The sequence below is a fragment of the Ruditapes philippinarum genome, unplaced genomic scaffold (genome assembly GCF_026571515.1).
Source record: "Ruditapes philippinarum isolate M1 unplaced genomic scaffold, ASM2657151v2 ctg9902_1_1_1_1, whole genome shotgun sequence".
NCBI classification, from domain to species: Eukaryota; Metazoa; Mollusca; class Bivalvia; order Venerida; family Veneridae; genus Ruditapes; species Ruditapes philippinarum.
In genome coordinates, this window is record NW_026861956.1 from 9277 (window position 1) to 29052 (window position 19776).

The 19776-nt window shown below is 34.1% G+C and overlaps 2 protein-coding genes across 2 annotated transcripts; both read right to left on the reverse strand.

Moving 5' to 3' along the window:
- Nucleotides 1–386: 386 nt before the first annotated feature.
- On the reverse strand, nt 387–18396 carry LOC132717461 (uncharacterized). The gene is made up of 7 exons (XM_060700932.1): nt 18238–18396; nt 12962–13381; nt 3179–3588; nt 2230–2274; nt 1045–1170; nt 764–839; nt 387–486 (listed from the first exon to the last, which is right to left on the reverse strand). Exons 3-7 carry the CDS (start codon nt 3444–3446, stop codon nt 399–401), a joined length of 603 nt encoding a protein of 200 aa, XP_060556915.1. The 5' UTR covers nt 3447–3588; nt 12962–13381; nt 18238–18396; the 3' UTR covers nt 387–398.
- LOC132717462 (uncharacterized) lies at nt 8087–9481 on the reverse strand. The gene is made up of 2 exons (XM_060700933.1): nt 8733–9481; nt 8087–8597 (listed from the first exon to the last, which is right to left on the reverse strand). Exons 1-2 carry the CDS (start codon nt 9479–9481, stop codon nt 8087–8089), a joined length of 1260 nt encoding a protein of 419 aa, XP_060556916.1.
- Nucleotides 18397–19776: the final 1380 nt, after the last annotated feature.

The following is a 19776-nucleotide window of genomic DNA, read 5'->3' on the forward strand; positions in this document are numbered from 1 at the left end:
GATCGTAAAAACCTAAAGTTACCTCTCAGACCGATATTGTTTCTTTAAAATACATATAAATGTCAGTCCCATGTGGCATGATAACAATTATGGATCAGTAAAATAAACAGAATAATTCAAAACTTCATGTGACATGATATCAATAACGGACCAGTAAAATACACAAATTAATGCCAAAATCCATGTGACATGATATCAACAATGGACCAGTAAAATATACAGATTAATGCCATATTCCAAGTGACATGATATCAGTAATACACCAGTACAATATACAGATTAATGCCATAATCAACGTGACATAATATCAATAATGGATCACTAAAATATTCAGTTAAGTGCAAAATTTCATGCTATTAAATAGCAATAACGATCAATGAAATAGTTCGCAATGTAAATTAGAAAATAATTGTAATACCGTCAAGGGAATCATAGGTTATCCTGCTTTCAGTATCTGTTCTATTTTGAAGTTGTTCATAGGTATTCCTAAAAAAGAAATTATAATAAGATTTTGTGATGTAACCTTGCAAATACGGCTTGGTTTAATATTATTCATCTTTTTATTATACTAATAATTATTATCATTTTGTAACAATTTGTTCATCTGGAAATATTTCTGTAATTCATCTGTATGATCTTTCATCATAAAGTGTATTTAATAATTATGTATATTTAGATGTAAGTGAAAAAAACATTGAAAAAAAACCCCCCAAAAATATCATCCATCTTAAAAAAATAAAATCAATAAATGATGGCTACTCACGGTGAAAGTGACGAAACGTTAAATTCTGTTTCTCGTGACACTGATGTTCGCTGATGTTGATTTTGATTCTTCGGGCCTGTTTTAAAAAAAAATGGGTTATCAGTTTTTCTCTTTTTTAAAAACAAAATCTGGACTGTTTTATGAGTATCAAATTTCGGTGTCATTAGTCTATCATATTATCGAATGACTAGTTCACATCACGACCTTTCAAATACATTTTAACTTTCTAAAGTAATATTCGAAAATCACAAATTGATATTTAACAAGTTAATTAAAAGTACCTGTTACTGTTCGATTTCTATTTAAAATAACCAATGTAAAAACCACGCCAATAAGAACACCAACAATTAGTGAGGTAATGACAATCGCGGCGATAACTGCTGCTGATATACTTATCTCATTCCCATCTGCAATAACAATAGTATACAGTTATTTTATGGGTGTTTGTGGAACAGTCTAAACGGTTGCCCCGAGGTATCAGGGATCACATTTTGAATGTTGCAAATGGCATCACTGATACCGAGTGACACCAAACATCCATGAAATAATTGTATTATTACCTAAAACTTTGCCATCAAAATACAATTTATATTGTAACAACATACTAATAGCATTATTACAACTGTTTTAATTGTTTACAACTGAATACTACAGACGAACCACTACCGTACATTAAGCTGAGCGACGTTTGATAACAGAAATACCCTAAGACGTCGACAGGGGTGAAGCAGTAAAAAATATTGGCAGGTCAACAGTTCATTTCATCATTGCGCATGTACAGGATTTCAGCGTTCATTAATAAGGAATTAGTTTTTATAGAGGGCATAAGGTAATAACACTATATAGGTCTTTTAACATAGTACGCAGAGAGTTTATGAGGTAGATGCTATTCTTACTTATTTACTAAGAAATGATCTAAGCTATACATAATTTGATGCTATTATAACAGTTATAATTGGTAAAATGTTCTTTCCTTAAATTTGGATTGACTATCAAAAGAGTAATGTTTCTGTTATTAAACTCACATGATTTATACGTTAACAGCATAAAATGTTCTTGAAGAAAATATTATGTTACTATTTTAAGCAATGATTTTGTACACGTGACCTAAGCCAGTAAGAAAATATACTTTCATATTTTCTTTTATACATGTATTTTGTTATTTTTTTTATAATTTTTTAACAGTAGGTAGCAGATATATAGCAATGAGAGACGCATGCTTTGAGAATATATACAATGATGAATCGAAAGAGATTTTAACAACAACACGATGATAATTATTTTAACTATCGTTTTTAAATTGATCTCAAGTCCTTTATTCGTGATAATTATTGTTGGTTTTTAAGATATATGGGGCCATTTTAACTGCTGAGATACACATCAGAAAGTTCTTGAAAGAATTTGCAGCTGCCAATCTACAATAGCTGCCAATCTACAATAGAAGAGCACTGAAGTTATTGTTTTACCTGTTGTTATCATATTATTGCCTGAATCTTCACTGCCTGGGTTATCTGTAAAAGAAAAGGAAGACTTAAATCTATGAATTATATATAGAACAGATGTACTGATTTTCAAAAAAAAAAACCTTATTTGTTTTTGTGCATACTTTTATTAATGTTATCCTTTGTCTTGTAATAATTCTAGAGCTTGTAAGATAAGAGGTCTGTGGTTGGTTAATATATCTGTTATATTGAATCCTGAAGATGTTGCTGTTCAACCTAAATTATCAAAACTGACATATAAAAATTTGAAGGTATTCAAAATAGTCTTCATTACGTGATGAGTAACAGACCTTTGATAGAGTCATAGGAAGAGAGCTTTTGGTCTATTTTACATCCTTGTAGGAACCAACTTAATATATACAAGGATGCTTTATATCAGGTCTTTAAATCCTTTTGTTCATGGGTAACAGCAAATGTGTGCGTTTTACGTCACGTTATAGAGTACTTACAGATTGTTAACAATTAAATAACGGGTAAAAGAGATTTGCCAATGTGTTGCAAACTCAAAGAATACAATTTACTTAAGATTTCATGGTAGTTGAATGTGAATAAAATGTCAAGACGTTTAATCTTTTTTACGTGCAGTGACTCCTTAAAGAGACCAACCAATTTCTTGTCCAAACCGTCTTAAAATATACAGATATATGAATCCTTTAAACAATTTTAAAGTTCAATTTATATTCATGTACGTTGTATGTTTTTATATTGAATTCATTCCGAAAATATTTTCAGAAAAGCTGACTATAAAAGTCAATGATCACATAAATTGTACAAACTTGATAATTATTCATAGGTCTTTAAATGAAAAGTTTAAATTAAAACGACTTTCTCTTGTTGCTCTGACAATATATCTTACTATCAGGTCATGATATTATCTTTTATACACAATTTCTCAATGTTATAGATAACTTACTGACGTCAGTATAAAATCTCGGATTGTTTTCTGAGGTATAAGAGCTCCCATAAGGATCTCCACTAACAGTAACAAAACAAGCAAATGCCAGATTGTTTTCCCTATAAGCATCAGCTACTGTCACGTTGTACTTGATTGAAGCAACTCGGATATATCCACACTGGTTGTCACTATTAGCAGTGCCCTCATCAAATGTACCTTGTGGTGGTTGATATCCAATCAATTCATTGCTTGTGGAAGTTTCAGATGTTCTATGCCATCGAATCATTGTTTGTGAAAACCTCCTATTTGAGCAGTACACGTAAGTTCCAACTCATCTCCTACCTCAGCAGTGGCCATGTCAGATGGTGACATTCCTTGTACAATGAAACCATTCTTCCTTGCAACTAATGACGTCACTTGAGGTTTAACTGTTATGATAAATGCACATATTACAAAGTTTCAAAAGAAATGTGTACGTAGGCATAGAGCCCATACACAACATTGGTACAACACATTACAAATGACATTCAATCATGATGTAATCCTTACGTTAAATTTTATTTTCTTATATTTTACTCCGTTATTAATGCCTATGTTCCTATGTTTGGGGTAAAAATGACCAAGATCGCAAACCGTAATATAATTAGATTTCTGATATATTCATTGTGTACCACATTTCTTGTGATCAGATGTTTTAACAGGTTTACCTCATCCGTAGTTACCAGTAGACTTCTTTATGTTAAACAGTAATATTTAGATATAAAAGTCAAACCTTAATTTGAATCCTCCGTGTGTAAGTCAATTGGCCTTTCAAGTCTTATATTTTCAAAATTTATTCAAAACGATCCAATACCTTTGAAATATTTTAATTATTCCACGTTTAGAGCTAACATCACATAATGTCACTATATGGTACCATAGTGATCTTTACGCTAAAAAGTATTGGGAAATCGCTTTGTCAAAATTCATAAACAAGTATGGCTAAATTTGACTACGAAACCTCTTAAAGACAAGGAACTAGGGATGGCAACGGACACAATCAAAGCACAGAAGGCGCTGAATTTGTTTGGGTCTCAGAATATCAGAAAGGTTAAGGTTGTGAGATTAAAAAACAATTTTGTTTTTGTATAGTGCCACCAATGCTTTCAAGCGTTTTAATTGTAGTAGATTGGCTATAAGACTAATTGCAACACTGATATTCGATCCAATGTTTATTTGACTTAAACAATTTGAAAAAAAATGAATTGCCTAAACTGGGATTTGAACTCCAGACCTCTCGCTTCCTAAGCGAGCGCGCAAAAAAAGCGGACTACTTTCGGCACTTGAAATTAACAGCATTAGAGTCTGAAATTTCGCTACCATTATTTGTTTGGTCTGACGACCCAAACAAATAAAAATCAATACTCGAGTACTCGGTCATTTTTTCCGATCGAGTACTCGGTTACTCGGATGATTTCCTTTATCTCACAGTATCAACACCGTCCGCATGCTGCTTTCGTATTATTTAAATTCATAGAATTATTAACTATAAAGAGGATTGCACGGGAGACAAATTAATTAAAATTAATTCAACAACAATATATTTGACAACGTTTTAATTAATGCAATATCAAGTTTAAAACATGTATAACATTTCATATATCTTTTTTCGTTTTGAAATAATATTGACTGATCGGCAGCAACAAAAGTTTAAAAGGGGTCTCAATACTATAGTTACCTTTATTATTACATTCATAATAGCAATCGGCTTCTTGTTGTTTTTAAAACAGTTACTTCCGCTACAAACTGTTACACAATTAAAGGTAACTGAATATCATAAAAGATGTATGACATAGGCGACACAGGTGCGCGTGTCAAACTGTTGATCGTCTTGTTATATTTATGATATACTTTTCGCTTTGCAAGGATGTTTTGATTGCATTGAACAGGTATTTATGAAGATACATGCACATTTCCGAATTTCTGAACTAATTGGACACACCAATCTTTCTAAATCGTTAAATATATGAATTATATATTTTTTTCCGAGTAATCGAATATCAATTTCGTTAACCGATATTCGGGCGTTCGATCAAGTACTCGGTTAACCGGTAACTCGTTGCCATCCCTACAAGGAACAGATGCATTTCATAACTATGAATGTAAAGCAGGCCATATTTAAGGTAAACTGGTTTTCATATCAACATCTGAAAAGTGCACATGTTGGGTCACTGGTTGCTATTGAAAATGAATTCTTGCTACATGGAAAGAATTTTGTTCCTGTCGAAATGATTGGTTGCTTAAGAAAGTCAATGATTGCTATGGAATTAATTAGAATGCCAGGAAAAAATCAAAGGTTGCTAAAAAGGTCACTTGGTACTTTGAAAGTCACTGGTTGCTTTAGAATTTATTGGTCGCTTTGGAATTAACTGGTTGCAATAAAAATCAGTGGCTATGTAAGTCGGTGATTTTTATGAAAATTGAACGGTCGCTTTCATGTAGCTATCGGGTTAGGTGGTTGTTATGGAAGTTACATTCACTGGTTTCTATGCAATTTACTGTTGCTATGGAAATCAATGTTTGGCAAAGGAATATTATCACATAACGAAAATAAGCTTTAGAAATTCGTTCAAGTCATTTTTTATTTTCTGAATGCATTTTGAATATTCTATAGAATATACCTTTGCTTAGCTTGTCAATGAATGGATACCAATCATTTAGAAAAAGATCCTTTAGTTCCTGCCTTATTGCGAGTTTAGAATCTCTTATTCTCACCATTTTTTTGTAAACCATATATATTTATATCACCGCATTTTATAAACGAATGTTTTAGATGTGCGATCCAAGGATTTTAATTTCATTTAAGATATTCATTTTACTTTACAGATCATACATACATGTATATAATAGTATCAACAATATCGTATATTAGAATTAACACTTTCTTTTGATGAATACCAAAATCGTGATTTTTATATCGACATCAAAACATTACTATTGTTTCATTTAATTCAACGGCAGACGGTCGGTTTCCGCGTACATCAAGTTATATTGTACAGATCACTGCAAATTAAAAAAAAAATATCTTAAAAATTTTAATCAGACTCGTCCAACCAATTTTATATTTCCATAGTCCAATTTTTTCAACCCCGTGTAAAAGAAAAAGTTAAATTGTTTAAAATATGTATTTACTATGTTTTCAAGAATCTTCATATTAAATGTAAAACATGTGGGGTCTTCAAGCGATTCAGATAAAATAACAGTATAGTCAGTGTAGAGTAATATTGATATTTTTGCATTGACAGGCACTTTAGTTTTAAAATTAGTATTTTCTGTAAAGGATCAATGCTGCGCAGTTTCATCAAAACCTACAGAGTAGTTGAGAAGGAGATTGTTTAATTTTTAGCCTTGACATTCTTATCACATCTTGTTCATTATTCCAAAAAACATTTCAGCAAATGTATAAAATAACCCAAGGATCATTCCTGAATAGTTGGTCAAGCGGTTTAGGAGGATATGTTGTTTACATAAAGATGGTAACGACGGACGGCGATAAAACAATCTCACCTTGGGCACTTTGTGCACTAGTAAGCTAAACATATATCATGATAATACAAACAAGGTCACGTTTGATCAATAAACATGTATATGATATTTATTTAGCCTGTATATAATTGTCGTCTGTCTATAACTATAACTATTTTAGCTCAGTCCCGAACTTTGTGAAAAGCAATTAATTGTCAGACAAGCAGTCTAGATATTATTGCTTGTCAGACCGAACAAGATTCTGTCGATTGAACAAAAATCAAGATTGTTCCACAGAATGCTGTATATTTGAGGCATTTATAGCTACAATCTCATACGATGAGTAAGATACAATCTGGAACGCACCTAATGTAGATCTCTTGTAGATCTCCTGTCTGTGGTGCTTCTAGATTGCTGATCGACCTCCATCATCAGCATGGTGCTCGCCGTCATTGATATTTCGGCCCTTATCCATGTATATCTGCTGGCGAGTGGGCCCACCCTCTTACGGTGTGGAGGTCGATTGCTTCCAGCTCTTCTCCTTTCGTCTCAGCAGCTTGGCTCAGTCTCTGGATTGTCCTACGTTTATCCCTCCCAGTAGTTCCTATTGCTGTGATCAGTCGGCACACAGATTGCGAACAGAACCCTCGCACACCTACTTCAATAGGAAACAGCCATGTATGCCAGCCGCTCTGTCTACATTGGTTGAGTAGCTCTGTGTACTTTGCTTTTTTCCTCTCGTAGGCCTCTTCACATCTTGTCTCCCAAGGTACTGTTTCCGACCACAGTATAATATCTGGTCTTAAGTTGGTCTGGACAATACTTGGGAAAACAAGCTTTTTACCAAGATCCACCTCCATGTTCCAACCTGTTGCGCCATCAGGATTGATGGTTGGTGTGGCGACTGTGTCTTGGCAGTTTCACCCGGTTTCACAAAGTTGATGTGACAAAGCTTGGGGTTACTCCTGCGTTCCTTTTTCCGTTCACCTTCAAGCCAGTCAGTCACCTCGCTAAGGACGTTGTCATGACGCCATCTGTACCTTCCTTGTGTTAGTGCAGTGGAACAGGAAGAAAGGACATGCTCCAGAGTGCCAGGACGATCGCACAGGTCACATGCTGGATCCGTTGTAAGTCCCCACCGGTGGAGATTAGCTGGGGAGGGTAAGAGGTCGTGAACTGACCTGATAAGAAAGGATAACCGTAATGGTTCATACTTCCATATGTCTTCCCAAGTCAGCTTCCTGTCTATGGTGTTCCATGTAATCCATGCTCCCTGTGCTCCCATCTCTACTGCTCTAGCCTGTCTTGCACTCTCCTCTGCCCCCCTGACTTCTGACTGAATCATGGCACGTCTCTCCTTCTTGTCTGCCTGGTTCCACAGGGGTGTCTTGGTAGCACCAATTCCCTGTCGTCCCACAGCGGTCAATCAACAATGTCCTTGAGCTTAAGTGAGCTTTCAGCCTGGTTAACGGTCTCTGATGCTGACCACTTCCTGCCTGTACGGGTTACAATCCCTGCTTCCCGGATTTGCTCATCTGGAGAATCTCTGAGGGTGAGCACCAATCTTGTCTTCGCTGTCTTGAATTCCTCTACCAGTGAAGTAAATGGGAGTTGAAGCTGATTGCTCTTTCCATACAGTCCTACACCGGAGAAACTGGGTGGTATTCCTAACCACTTGCGGAGGTGTCTGCTTGTAACCCTCTCTAAGGCTTCAATTTTTGAGCTTGGTATCTCATACAGCATCATAGGCCAGATTAGCCTTGGAAGTAAGGCATGCTGGTATAACCAGGCTTTGAACTTCCCAGGGAGATTGCTTTTATCAATTTTCTTAAGCCCGTCTTCCACCTGGTTTTCTAGCTTCTTGACATTGTCACCGTCTTGCAAGCTTGCATCAAACCACTTCCCTAGGCACTTGATTGCACTTGATTGGACTCTGTATTCTGAGAATGAAACTATCTGTGGTTATGCCATTCTTGATAATGAGAGATCTAGACTTAGCGGCCTTGAATTTCATTCTAGCCCATGAAGCGACATCTGTCAGGGCTGTTAACATCCATCTCGCCTGTACATGGGTGGTTGTGGTGAGAGTGAGGTCATCCATGAAACCTCGACTGGATGGCAAGATGTGTAGATCAGCTGGTGTGGGATGGAACTATATGCGTTAGCTAGATCAAGCCAAACTACTGTGAGGTTCTTCTTCCCTGCCTTTGCCTCTCTTATGAGCTGTGAAATAGCGCTTGTGTGTTCTACACAACCTGAGAACCCAGGCACTCCTCCCTTCTGGATGGAGGTGTTGATGTACTTGTTGGATGTGAGGTAAGATGTAAGTCTTCTTGCAAGGATAGCAAAGAAAATCTTCCCTTCAACATTGAGTAATGAGATGGTCCGGAACTGGTTGACATTCTTGGAGTTCCTTTCCTTGGGAGTCAATATTCCCTCTGCTTCCTTCCAGGCATCTGGTATTTCACCTTTCCTCCAAACCACCTTGAGAAGCCTCCATAACCTTTTCAGTAGAAGTGGGCACATCTTATACACTTTGTAAGGGATGGCGTTAGGTCCAGGAGCAGAACTAAATCTTGCTTTCTTGATGACCTCATTCACTTCTCCCAGTGTTGGCTCCGTAGTTACGAGTTCAATCTCTGGAAGTGCTGCTGGGTCTATGCGTTCACAGTCACGTAATGCATTGTTTCTACTAGCATCGGAGTGTGTCTCATGAAGGTATGTTTCAACCTCTTCCAGCGGGGCTTCAAGAACACCCGATCGCTCTTTGTCAAGTAGAGTTCTTGCAAACTTGTAGGGATTGGCTGTAAACGCCATTCTTTACAAAACAGGTCTAAAAACCATCAACATATTTGTTTAAAGTTATTGAAATATGCGGAGACGTATCTTTTATAGACATAATTTACCTTGATAGAGTGTGAAGCAATCAATTGCAAGATAAAAAATTTACAAAACAAACGTTGCATCGTTTTACAATGATTTAACATAAATTAATATATATTGCAAACATTTTAAGCATCCTTCGATTTTTCTCGTCGTACAAGACAATAATTAATCATCTAGTGCCATATAAGTGTACAAGCCACTGGTTACATTTTATCTTTTATTATACATTATTTATACATTTTATTTCAAAAACGCTCAAACTACAATGCGTGGGAAAGGAGCTATAATGCATTAATACACGTACCAGATTTAATAACTCTGTGTAATGTTATCTGTATTTACTCACCATTTGTCACTTTTCAATAAAAAAATGAATTTTGAAAACAAAGATCAATAAGGAAGAAGGATGGTCATATAAAACTGCATGTACACATAATATCTCTTATTATTTTTTGGCCATACTTAATCATAAAAAAAGAATTTTGTAAGGGAAATATATTTCGTTGAAAATTCTGCACTCAATCAAAGATATTTTTATTGATTGTATGTAATTTCAACACGTCAAACATATAATCTAATAGCTACAGACGTTCCGCGTATGAACATTCCAGCTACAATAATTCCTTTTATAAATGATCAGCATAATTGGAGCATCAATAAAAAATTACATTGATGCTATTCACACCATGTTACATAAAATGAATTTCAAATAACCAAATTGAAAAAACACATTATATTGTTTGAATATTCGGCTCAAATTCATATTGCATTGAACGTGAGACGCATATAATTTGAAAACTATTTTATTGTTTTTCTTACATAATGAAAAGTAAGTTCAAAATGCAAAGTTATTGATAAAAACCAATATTGTATACTCGAATCGTATACACGAAAATAGGTTCGCATTTGCAATAAATGCACCTGTCAATTGTCAATGAATAACGCAGATGCAATTGTTTAGATATAAAATTAGTCCAAACTGGCTCCTTTGATGCCTTCTATTCGGTGAACGTCGTTTTGCCTTATTAATCTTTGTTCTCATTTATTTCTGTGAACGTGCCAGGCTTTGTTGGTGTTCTTGGATTTACCGAGGGAAAAATGAGAATAAAGATCAACAAAATGTCGGAAAATTTAGACAAGAACCTAACGTTTTTCATCGGACCGAGGCGATATTTGTTTGTCATGCCCGACTACTTTCACAATTGCTGATCACTATACACATGCATGCTAAGTGCTTTTACAGTTCAATTTACCACTTGTTATATATGGCTCAAAATGGGAATTTTCCTGTAAAATGCCTATTTATAACTTTCAATGTGCCATAATAAAGTAAAATCTAATATCTTAAAAAGCAACGATTAGCAAAATTATGATAAATATATATGTCGAATTCATCGCAAGAGTTAAGGTCATTCGTAAAGTATTGCAATAGTAGCCAGGTTCTATAAAAATCTATGAGCTACACGGAGACCAAACGATCACAAAATTGTAAGAGGAGTAAACTCCTAGGGCTCAGTAGATTAATAGCATTGTCACCATATAAAGATGTTGGACTTTAACGACACCACCAACAACAACAACAACAACGACTAATACTAATTATAATAAATACAATTTCAATCAATGTTTTTATTTAGTCCCTAATAATTTTAAGAAATATATGAAGGGTGTTCAAATATATATACAACTAGGCCAATATTTCGCTTTTAATCACATTTTGCACGAACTATGTACATTTATCCAATAGATGGTTGTGAAAGCTCTCAATTGATACAATAATGTGTAAATCAATTCTGTCTAGCGTTGACAATAGCTCGATTAACGTATCTACAAGTATATACTGAAGCTTAAATGATTGGGAAAAGGTATCTTTTCCTGGCAAAATACGACCCTTTATCATCTTGGTATACAGGTGAGAGACATATTCAATGAAATGCGTCGTGTTATGGGAACTATGAACTTTTTCATCTGTCACACGGTGTAAGAAATTAAAAAGTGGTGTGGACTCAGTAAAAGATGCACCTCATGCACGCTGTTTGAAACTGCAACTTCGCCAAGAAAGGTTGAAAAAGTAGAGGATTTGATTGCTACTGATGCAAGATTCACAACTAAGTATATAGCTAAATGCGTTGATATCTCTGTAGGAGCCGTTCGCGTGATGCAAAAATAAGAAGAATAAGTGTCGGGTGGATACCCAATCTCAGAGCAAAAACTTGCTCGGGAAGAATCTGCAAAATATTGTTAAAACAGTTTCTAAATACAACAATCGGTCTTTCGCAACCATCACTGTCTATAAGACATGCAAACCCACCATGAGCGTCAAAAAGGTCATGTATGTAATTTTCTTTACCAATCAAAGTCCTGCTATTAAAATTGCAATGCCGAATGGTAAATCTAAATCATGCAAGTTTTACAAAGGCAATGTTCTTCATGAATAAAATAAATATTTCAAAAATCGTCGACCAGCAACTGGTCTCCGTAATGTCAGGTTGTTGGATGACAACCATTCGTCACACAAAGCGGTCATTATACAAAGAATACCACTTGTGACGTTTACCTATTTCCGAGGCTAAAAACGCACAAAAACCATTGCTGGAAGAAAAAATCAACCGCAAAAAATCTCGGTTCGTCTATTTTCCATTGTCTGAACAATATACACCGGAATATTTTGAAAACGCATTTAAAAATTGGATTCAAAGACTAAACTTCTGTATATCACATGATTGTGTGTATTTTGAAGGATTGAGATAATTATTTTGGCACTGTTTGTTAAGTTTTCTGAAAATTGACTTAGTTGAACACCCCTCGTAGTTATTCAATTTCATTTATTTTTGATAAAGAACAATGCATTATTCAATTAAGATAAGATAGTAAACGGTAAACATTTGTTTCAGGACTAAGTCTAGTATAGTGATTTGTTTGAAGGCTGAGTCTTAGAGTACTGACCGGAATAGATACAATCAAAGTATATACAAGTCAAAGAGTGATCCCAGCCAACAACCAAGCTCAGAACAATTCTTTACCCAGTGAAATAATTTATTACATTTTTGTTGAAGTTGAATATGAGCTGCATACCAAAATTTTAATATTAAAGCTGCCATATCATTTTAGGAATTCTCGAGAATAATTTCAAAGGTTTAATTTTCAGAGCCTTATTATGGTTCATTGATATAAATCAGATTATGCGTCATTTAATCATTTTCTAAAATATTCTTTGTAGAGGGCCATCTAAGGATCACTCCAGTAAACATTCATTATGTGTGTTTAGAGAAAAAAAGTGTTAAACGAGCGGGTGGGTAATGCAGGTCAGCAGATAGCAGACAACAATATATTACCCATAGTCACCTCTGCTGTAAGAATGTCCACATACTAAAATGTGCAAACTGCTGTAATCAGATGAAATAAACTTACCATATGCTGAAAAAGTGGCATTTTTGAAAACTGTTCTCGTAGTTTGTGAATTGTCGTATGACAACTCACATTTAAATGTTTTTGCATCTGCACAGACCAACTTCTCCATGTTCATGTCCAATGTAAGATATGTGCTAGCAGGTGTGTCAGAATTCCATGATCCTCCAGCAATATAATCTTTGTCACTTGCTGTAATACCTGAATCTAAAGTAGGGTTTTCATTGGTGGATATTTTCATGAATGCTAACCTCTGCCAATCATCATCATTATTCCCAAACAATGTAGTGGACTTTATGTGTTGTATCTGGAAGTTGTATATAGTTACAACATCTATTTCAGTGATGTCGCATCTTAAAGTTAATGTTCCTGTACTTCCAAGTAAAACGTTTTCCCTGCTTATGATGAAATCTATACCAGTAACTGAAAAAAAATTGAAAAAAAGAAAGAAATAAAATAAGTTTTTAAGTATCATTTCTAATCTTATATAAATTTTTTTTGCAAGATTTCTACGTTTCTAATTATTGATATCTTGTTTAAGGTACACTTGTTCATAGATTTTCAAGAAAAAAAATCATTTACTGAGGATGTAAAATATTATATTAAGATGGTTGATAAAAATATAGTTTATTACACTTATTACCTTATATAGTAACAAAATGCCAATGATTTCAAGTGATTATGAGTGTCATGTAACCGATTATGAGTTTGCGGCCCGGGGCCGATAACTGATAAACACAAACATTCCGTTGAACATGAGAACGTGCACAAACTGAAGCAATGATGGCATAAAACAGCTAGATGTAAAAGTTAAAGTAGGTTTTAAACACGAATCGCTCTATTTTATGACGAGAACTTCATTTTTTTTCTACAAACATAGATATTTTTATTGCAATTTCAAGCAAAAAATATGACAAATTCAATCAGAGAAAAGGCACAAAAGTTGCATCTTTATTTTGAATAGTGTACTTTGTAACCACATAAGGGAAACAACTCTTTAGAGGTAACAGTACAGTAGAATCTACAGAGGCGGGAATTTCAACAAAAGAAATATCAAAGTAAAATTTAACAAACTGTTACTATTATATACAGTATATCAAGTGTATTAAATACATTAATACACATTAATGCCCTCGGGGCCAGTTTTCATGTTGCGGGCCAATTATCACCTTCAGGCGGTGTACTAATCTCTTAATACAGAACAGAACAGAACAGAACAGAGTTTATTTCATAACTTGTACACACATAGGTACATCGTTATTACAAACATTTTTAAATATAATTATAGGTCACATATTTTACAATTACACATAAAGAAAAAACAAATCAATACAATACTGAGCAATGGGATATTTAATACATACAATGTGATACATTACATACACTGACAAAACTCCATTCATCAATTATATATCCATTTCTTTAAATTACTTCTGTAATGAATAAAGAAGAGTACTAAATTTAAGCGGAGAACAAACTATAACTTCGCTTTTAATCGAATTTGTTTGATAAATTATTTATATAATAATATACTGAAAAAACATCAAGGTATATATAATCAAATCTGCATCATAATACTATTGAAGATTTCTGAAGTAATCATTTCGTTTGATGTTTGCCTTTTTTAAATAATAACATAAGTTTGTAAGTACTTTATGACTTTTAGATTTTAGTAGTGAACTAAAACTAACAATCTGACCAAAACCAAAAACAACACATAATATTCACACAATATAGACATACTAAAATGTAAAAATGTCGCTTAATATATTGACTACGTAGATTTTCATAAGCACTGCATTTTAAAACAAAATGATATTCGTCTTCGAGTTCGTTAGTATCACAGAATTGACGAGTTCTTTCGTGGCGTTCTACACGGCCTCGACCATACCTTCCGGACTCAATTCTTAGTCTGTGGGAGGACACTCGAAGGCGTGTAAGAGCGCTTCTAAAAGATTTACAATTAATCTTATCTAAATATAATTCAAAACAGAACTGATCTTTTACATATGAATATAGATGACTGAGCACACCATTACTAGATACATCTGCACGCCATTCTTGTAAATAACAATCGATAAGTCTTTGTTTAAAAACAGGTAAGAACTGTTTTAACAATACACTATCGGGAAAATTCCATATTTCGGCAAAACCAAGTACCGCAAGCAGTTTTTTAATTTTACATGGTCAGTTATTTGTGCCATTTTCACATTTGTCACGGGCATTTTCGTAAATGCATTTTAATATAATGTTATCCGTATTCAGTAATTTAAACCAATACTTTATTATATGTGTGTACCTAATGATAAATAACGGATACCTTCCTAATTCCCCGTAGACCGATACGTTACTTGTACTTAATTTAACGCCCAAAATCGTTTTACAGTATTTGAGATGTACACGTTCTAACTCTTTGGACTTAGTGAAGCCCCAAACCGGGCAGGCATAGTTTAAGATAGATCCCACAAAAGCATCAAACAATTGAAGCGATATCGAAGTGCTAAGTTCATATTGTTTTGTATTATTTAGCAGTATATTTGAGGCTTTTAAGGCCTTTCCGACTATGTACTGGTTATTTAATACGAATGAGCCGGTATAATTAAACACCACCCCTAGGTAGTTGAAGTCATTAATTATTTCTAGAGGCACATTATTGAAATGCCAGCGCTCATTACATTTTAGCCCACCCCTACGACGAAACACCACTATCTTGGTCTTAGATGTGTTGACGTGTAGGCCCCAGTACTGGCAGTACTCGTATAATTTGTCTAAACTGGCCTGCAAATCTTCAACAGAATGGCCAATAATTGCCATATCATCGGCGAATAGCAGTATGATAAGGCACATATCATAAATAGATAAACCTGATTTAATGGATCCTTGCAGGAAAAGTTCCAAGTCTTCAAGAAAAAGGGCAAACATGACTGGCGAATTATTTAGGCCTTGCCTCAATCCAATGGAAATATTGAAAAAGTCAAAATAGGAATCAGAATGTTTAACACAAGACTTAACTATATTATACATAGACCTAAACATTTTTAAAAGTTTTCCATCCAACCCAAGATGATACAATTTAAACCACAGTGCCTGTCGATAAACGGAGTCAAAAGCCTTTTGTAGATCTACAAATGCACATGACAAACGCGACCCTTGCGAAATAACATGTTCTATGAGGTTATGTAATGCAAATATAGCATCTACAGTGCTGTGACCCTTTCTGAAACCGAACTGGGCGTCAGATAGAATATTATAACTTTCGAACCATTTCTCAACCCTAGCTGTTAACACACCAGTGAATAATTTTCCAAGGTTACTCAAAAGTGTAATGCCCCTATAGTTGTTAGGGTCATTTTTACTTCCCTTTTTGTGGATCGGTATTATATAACCTTGTGCCCATATATCTGGGAAATAACCTGAATTAAAAACAATATTAAAAAGATCTGTTAGATGGCCTCCAATGATATCAATCGATTCGATTAAGTATTCATTTAAAATATTGTCACTGGGACATGGCGATTTGTTTCGGCCGAGTCGCTTGACTGCAGCGGTTACCTCCCCTAGTATGATAGGTAAATTAAGCTCACCGTATGTAGGATCATGTATATTTAAATCATTATTATCGTTAAAATTTTCAACCTCATTTATAACAGTTGTCGGAATATTATTAAACAAATCTGAAAAATAATTTTTAAAATGCTCTACTGTTATATCATTTTGACATGACTGATTATTAGATTTAAAATATTTCCAAAACTCACGCGGTTTACTTTTTCTTAACTCCGAAAGCTTCCTACCTTCTTTCAATTTGTAAGCGCGTTTTTTCTTGCGCACTATATATTTATACGTTTTACGCTGTTTGCAAAGTTCAATTCTATTTATTTCGGACTGGTTACTGTTATAATTGTGCAACGCGCGTTTATAAAGTATCTTATGGTCGACACATTCCTTATCATACCATATATTTAGATTTGCTTGGGAGGGTACATTATTTTTATATTCACGTTTGAACAGAGGCGACGCAACTTCCGAAATGATGTTTGTAAACATATCCACTGTGTAATCTATTCTATTTAAATCACTACAATCCGCACTTACAATAAGATTATTGAAATCGGGTAATTTAGCTATAAGGCCGCGCCGAAAGATTTCTTTGTGTTCCGTGTTCCATTTGTAAACTGTGTGAACGCGAGATTCATTGTTATTAACAATATCCTCCGTTAATGGTTTAATCGCTCGCATACCTAATCTCAAAGCAGCATGATCACTAAATATATTAAAGGGGCAAATTTCGAACATACTAAGCGTATCAAAATCGGGCTCTTTTAGAAGTAAATAATCAATTACACTATGCGCGCCGCGGCTATAATAGGTAAAACCACAAGAATTATCTAACTGGCCTAATCTCCCGTTAGCTACCCGCAAACCGGTTGCTTTACACAAGTCAAGCATTTTGTGACCGCGTGTATTGCACAAATTATCAAGCGAGGCCCTGACAAGGTTATTATCGGGAACATAAAAGTCAAGAAAAAAAAATCATTTACTGAGGATGTAAAATATTATATTAAGATGGTTGATAAAAATATAGTTTATTACACTTATTACCTTATATAGTAACAAAATGTCAATGATTTCAAGTGATTATGAGTGTCATGTAACCGATTATGAGTTTGCGGCCCGGGGCCGATAACTGATAAACACAAGCATTCCGTTGAACATGAGAACGTGCACAAACTGAAGCAATGATGGCATAAAACAGCTAGATGTAAAAGTTAAAGTAGGTTTTAAGCACGAATCGCTCTATTTTATGAGGAGAACTTCATTTTTTTTTCTACAAACATAGATATTCTTATTGAAATTTCAAGCAAAAAATATGACAAATTCAATCAGAGAAAATACACAAAAGTTGCATCTTTATTTTGAATAGTGTACTTTGTAACCACATAAGGGAAACAACTCTTTAGAGGTAACAGTACAGTAGAATCTACAGAGGCGGGAATTTCAACAAAAGAAATATCAAAGTAAAATTTAACAAACTGTTACTATTATATACAGTATATCAAGTGTATTAAATACATTAATACACATTAATGCCCTCGGGGCCAGTTTTCATGTTGCGGGCCAATTATCACCTTCAGGCGGTGTACTAATCTCTTAATACAACATACAGGTATAGAACATAACTAGTGTAAATTAAGTAATGGCCCAAATATCTAATAGCAATGACTAAAGAATAAACCAGTATAAAATGTTGATTGTAATTTGATAACACAACTACAAACCTTTAAAATAAGTTAAAGCGATATAGTAAACAAAACTTCTAAAAACGTCCGACATTATTTCTACGTATTAAATAATCCCCTTTCCTCACTTTAATAATTCAACTTTTAAATCCTGGATAAAATACATAAATTCCTGACGCTAACAGGAAGTAATGTAAGACTTCGTGTACTTTTCAGATATACATATATATCAACACTAGAGCATGAAATTAAGTTTTAAAGTTAAATAAGTAGTTTGAAATAAACCAAATATATTCATAGACATGATAACATATCATGAACAAGAAGTATCTTAAAAAATGCTCGCTCTCAGTAAAACCGGTTCACCTGAATAATTTTATTATTAAGCTATTACACATAGAAATGTTAGTAATGCTTGCATAACAATGACATGTTAATTTCTTGTAAAGTAAAAATATACATTTTCAAAAGAAATAAACTAAATTATAAGCAAATTGATATTGATGTATCTCTACTTTACTGTATATTTTAGGTATCCCAATTACGTTTAAACAGATATTTTTCAATAATGTGTAATATTGCAGGGTTAAAGTATAATACATATAATACGTTGAAACGGTTTTAAGTAATCGTGTTAACGTTTACAAAAATATAAACGTGGGGGCCTTATTTATAAACGTTATATCTGTCATTCAATAACATTGATTGTGTGGAAGTTTGGGGGTCTAAGCAAAATTTAAACTCCACACATATTAAGAGCAACTGAGTTTATACTTTAGAATTTCATATCTCACAATGTAAATTATTTTATATAGTTATTGCCATTTTAGATTGAAAAAGTATTACATTAACAATTTACGTCAACTCAAAATGAAAATTGAAAAGAAAGTTTATAAATGAGAACGATTTGAAAATAAATTTTCGGATTTGTAGCACGTATTTTCATTCTAAAATCTAAAAAACACGAAAATCCGAAAAAATATTTTATGTAATAGATGTCTCAAATTGACAGGATTATCAATAGTATGATTTAACAATGGTTAATAACCTTGAAAAACGGGACACTGTAAGATTTATGTGTTCCTAAAGGAACTTAGGGATTTCATTTTTTAACTACAACATATACGCAGTCGGTAGGCAATTTTGTTTAAATACTTGATTAATATACTGCTTTGCTGACTGTACGGACTTAACGTGAAGTGCCGCTCTCAGCAGAGTGAAATGCATAAGGATTTCGGCCTTCGGCAATGATAGTATCTTCCAAGTTTTTTTAAACATTTTTCTGTTTCTGATGCCATGTTTACAAATATATGAGAGTGGTAAATGTGTCAAACAATGTTAAATCATCCCCTTTACCTACCTCAACAATACCTGCAGACAAAGTTATGCCATCACCAGTGACCTGAAAACTTTCAAAATGCTTATGAAATTTTGAGGTACCATCTTGATGTAAGGTAAAAGAACCATTTATTAATGCCTGGGCAACATGCTGGTTTGCAACACTTTTAGCCTCAAGCAAGAGTCTGCTTTTCACACCAGTACTGGGCAGACGTGACAGAGCTTTTCCAGTGAGATTCT

Bases quoted from the DNA above. Each gene is read 5' to 3' on its own strand.
- LOC132717461 (XM_060700932.1), bottom strand. From the start codon at position 3,446: ATGATTCGATGGCATAGAACATCTGAAACTTCCACAAGCAATGAATTG. The intron at 2,275-3,178 runs GTAAGTTATCTA...TTTCTTTTACAG, and splicing joins GAGATTTTATACTGACGTCA to ATAACCCAGGCAGTGAAGAT. The intron at 487-763 runs GTGAGTAGCCAT...TTTCTTTTTTAG, and splicing joins AACGTTTCGTCACTTTCACC to GAATACCTATGAACAACTTC.
- LOC132717462 (XM_060700933.1), bottom strand. From the start codon at position 9,481: ATGGCGTTTACAGCCAATCCCTACAAGTTTGCAAGAACTCTACTTGAC. The intron at 8,598-8,732 runs GTACAGGCGAGA...CTCAGAATACAG, and splicing joins CTCTCACCACAACCACCCAT to AGTCCAATCAAGTGCAATCA.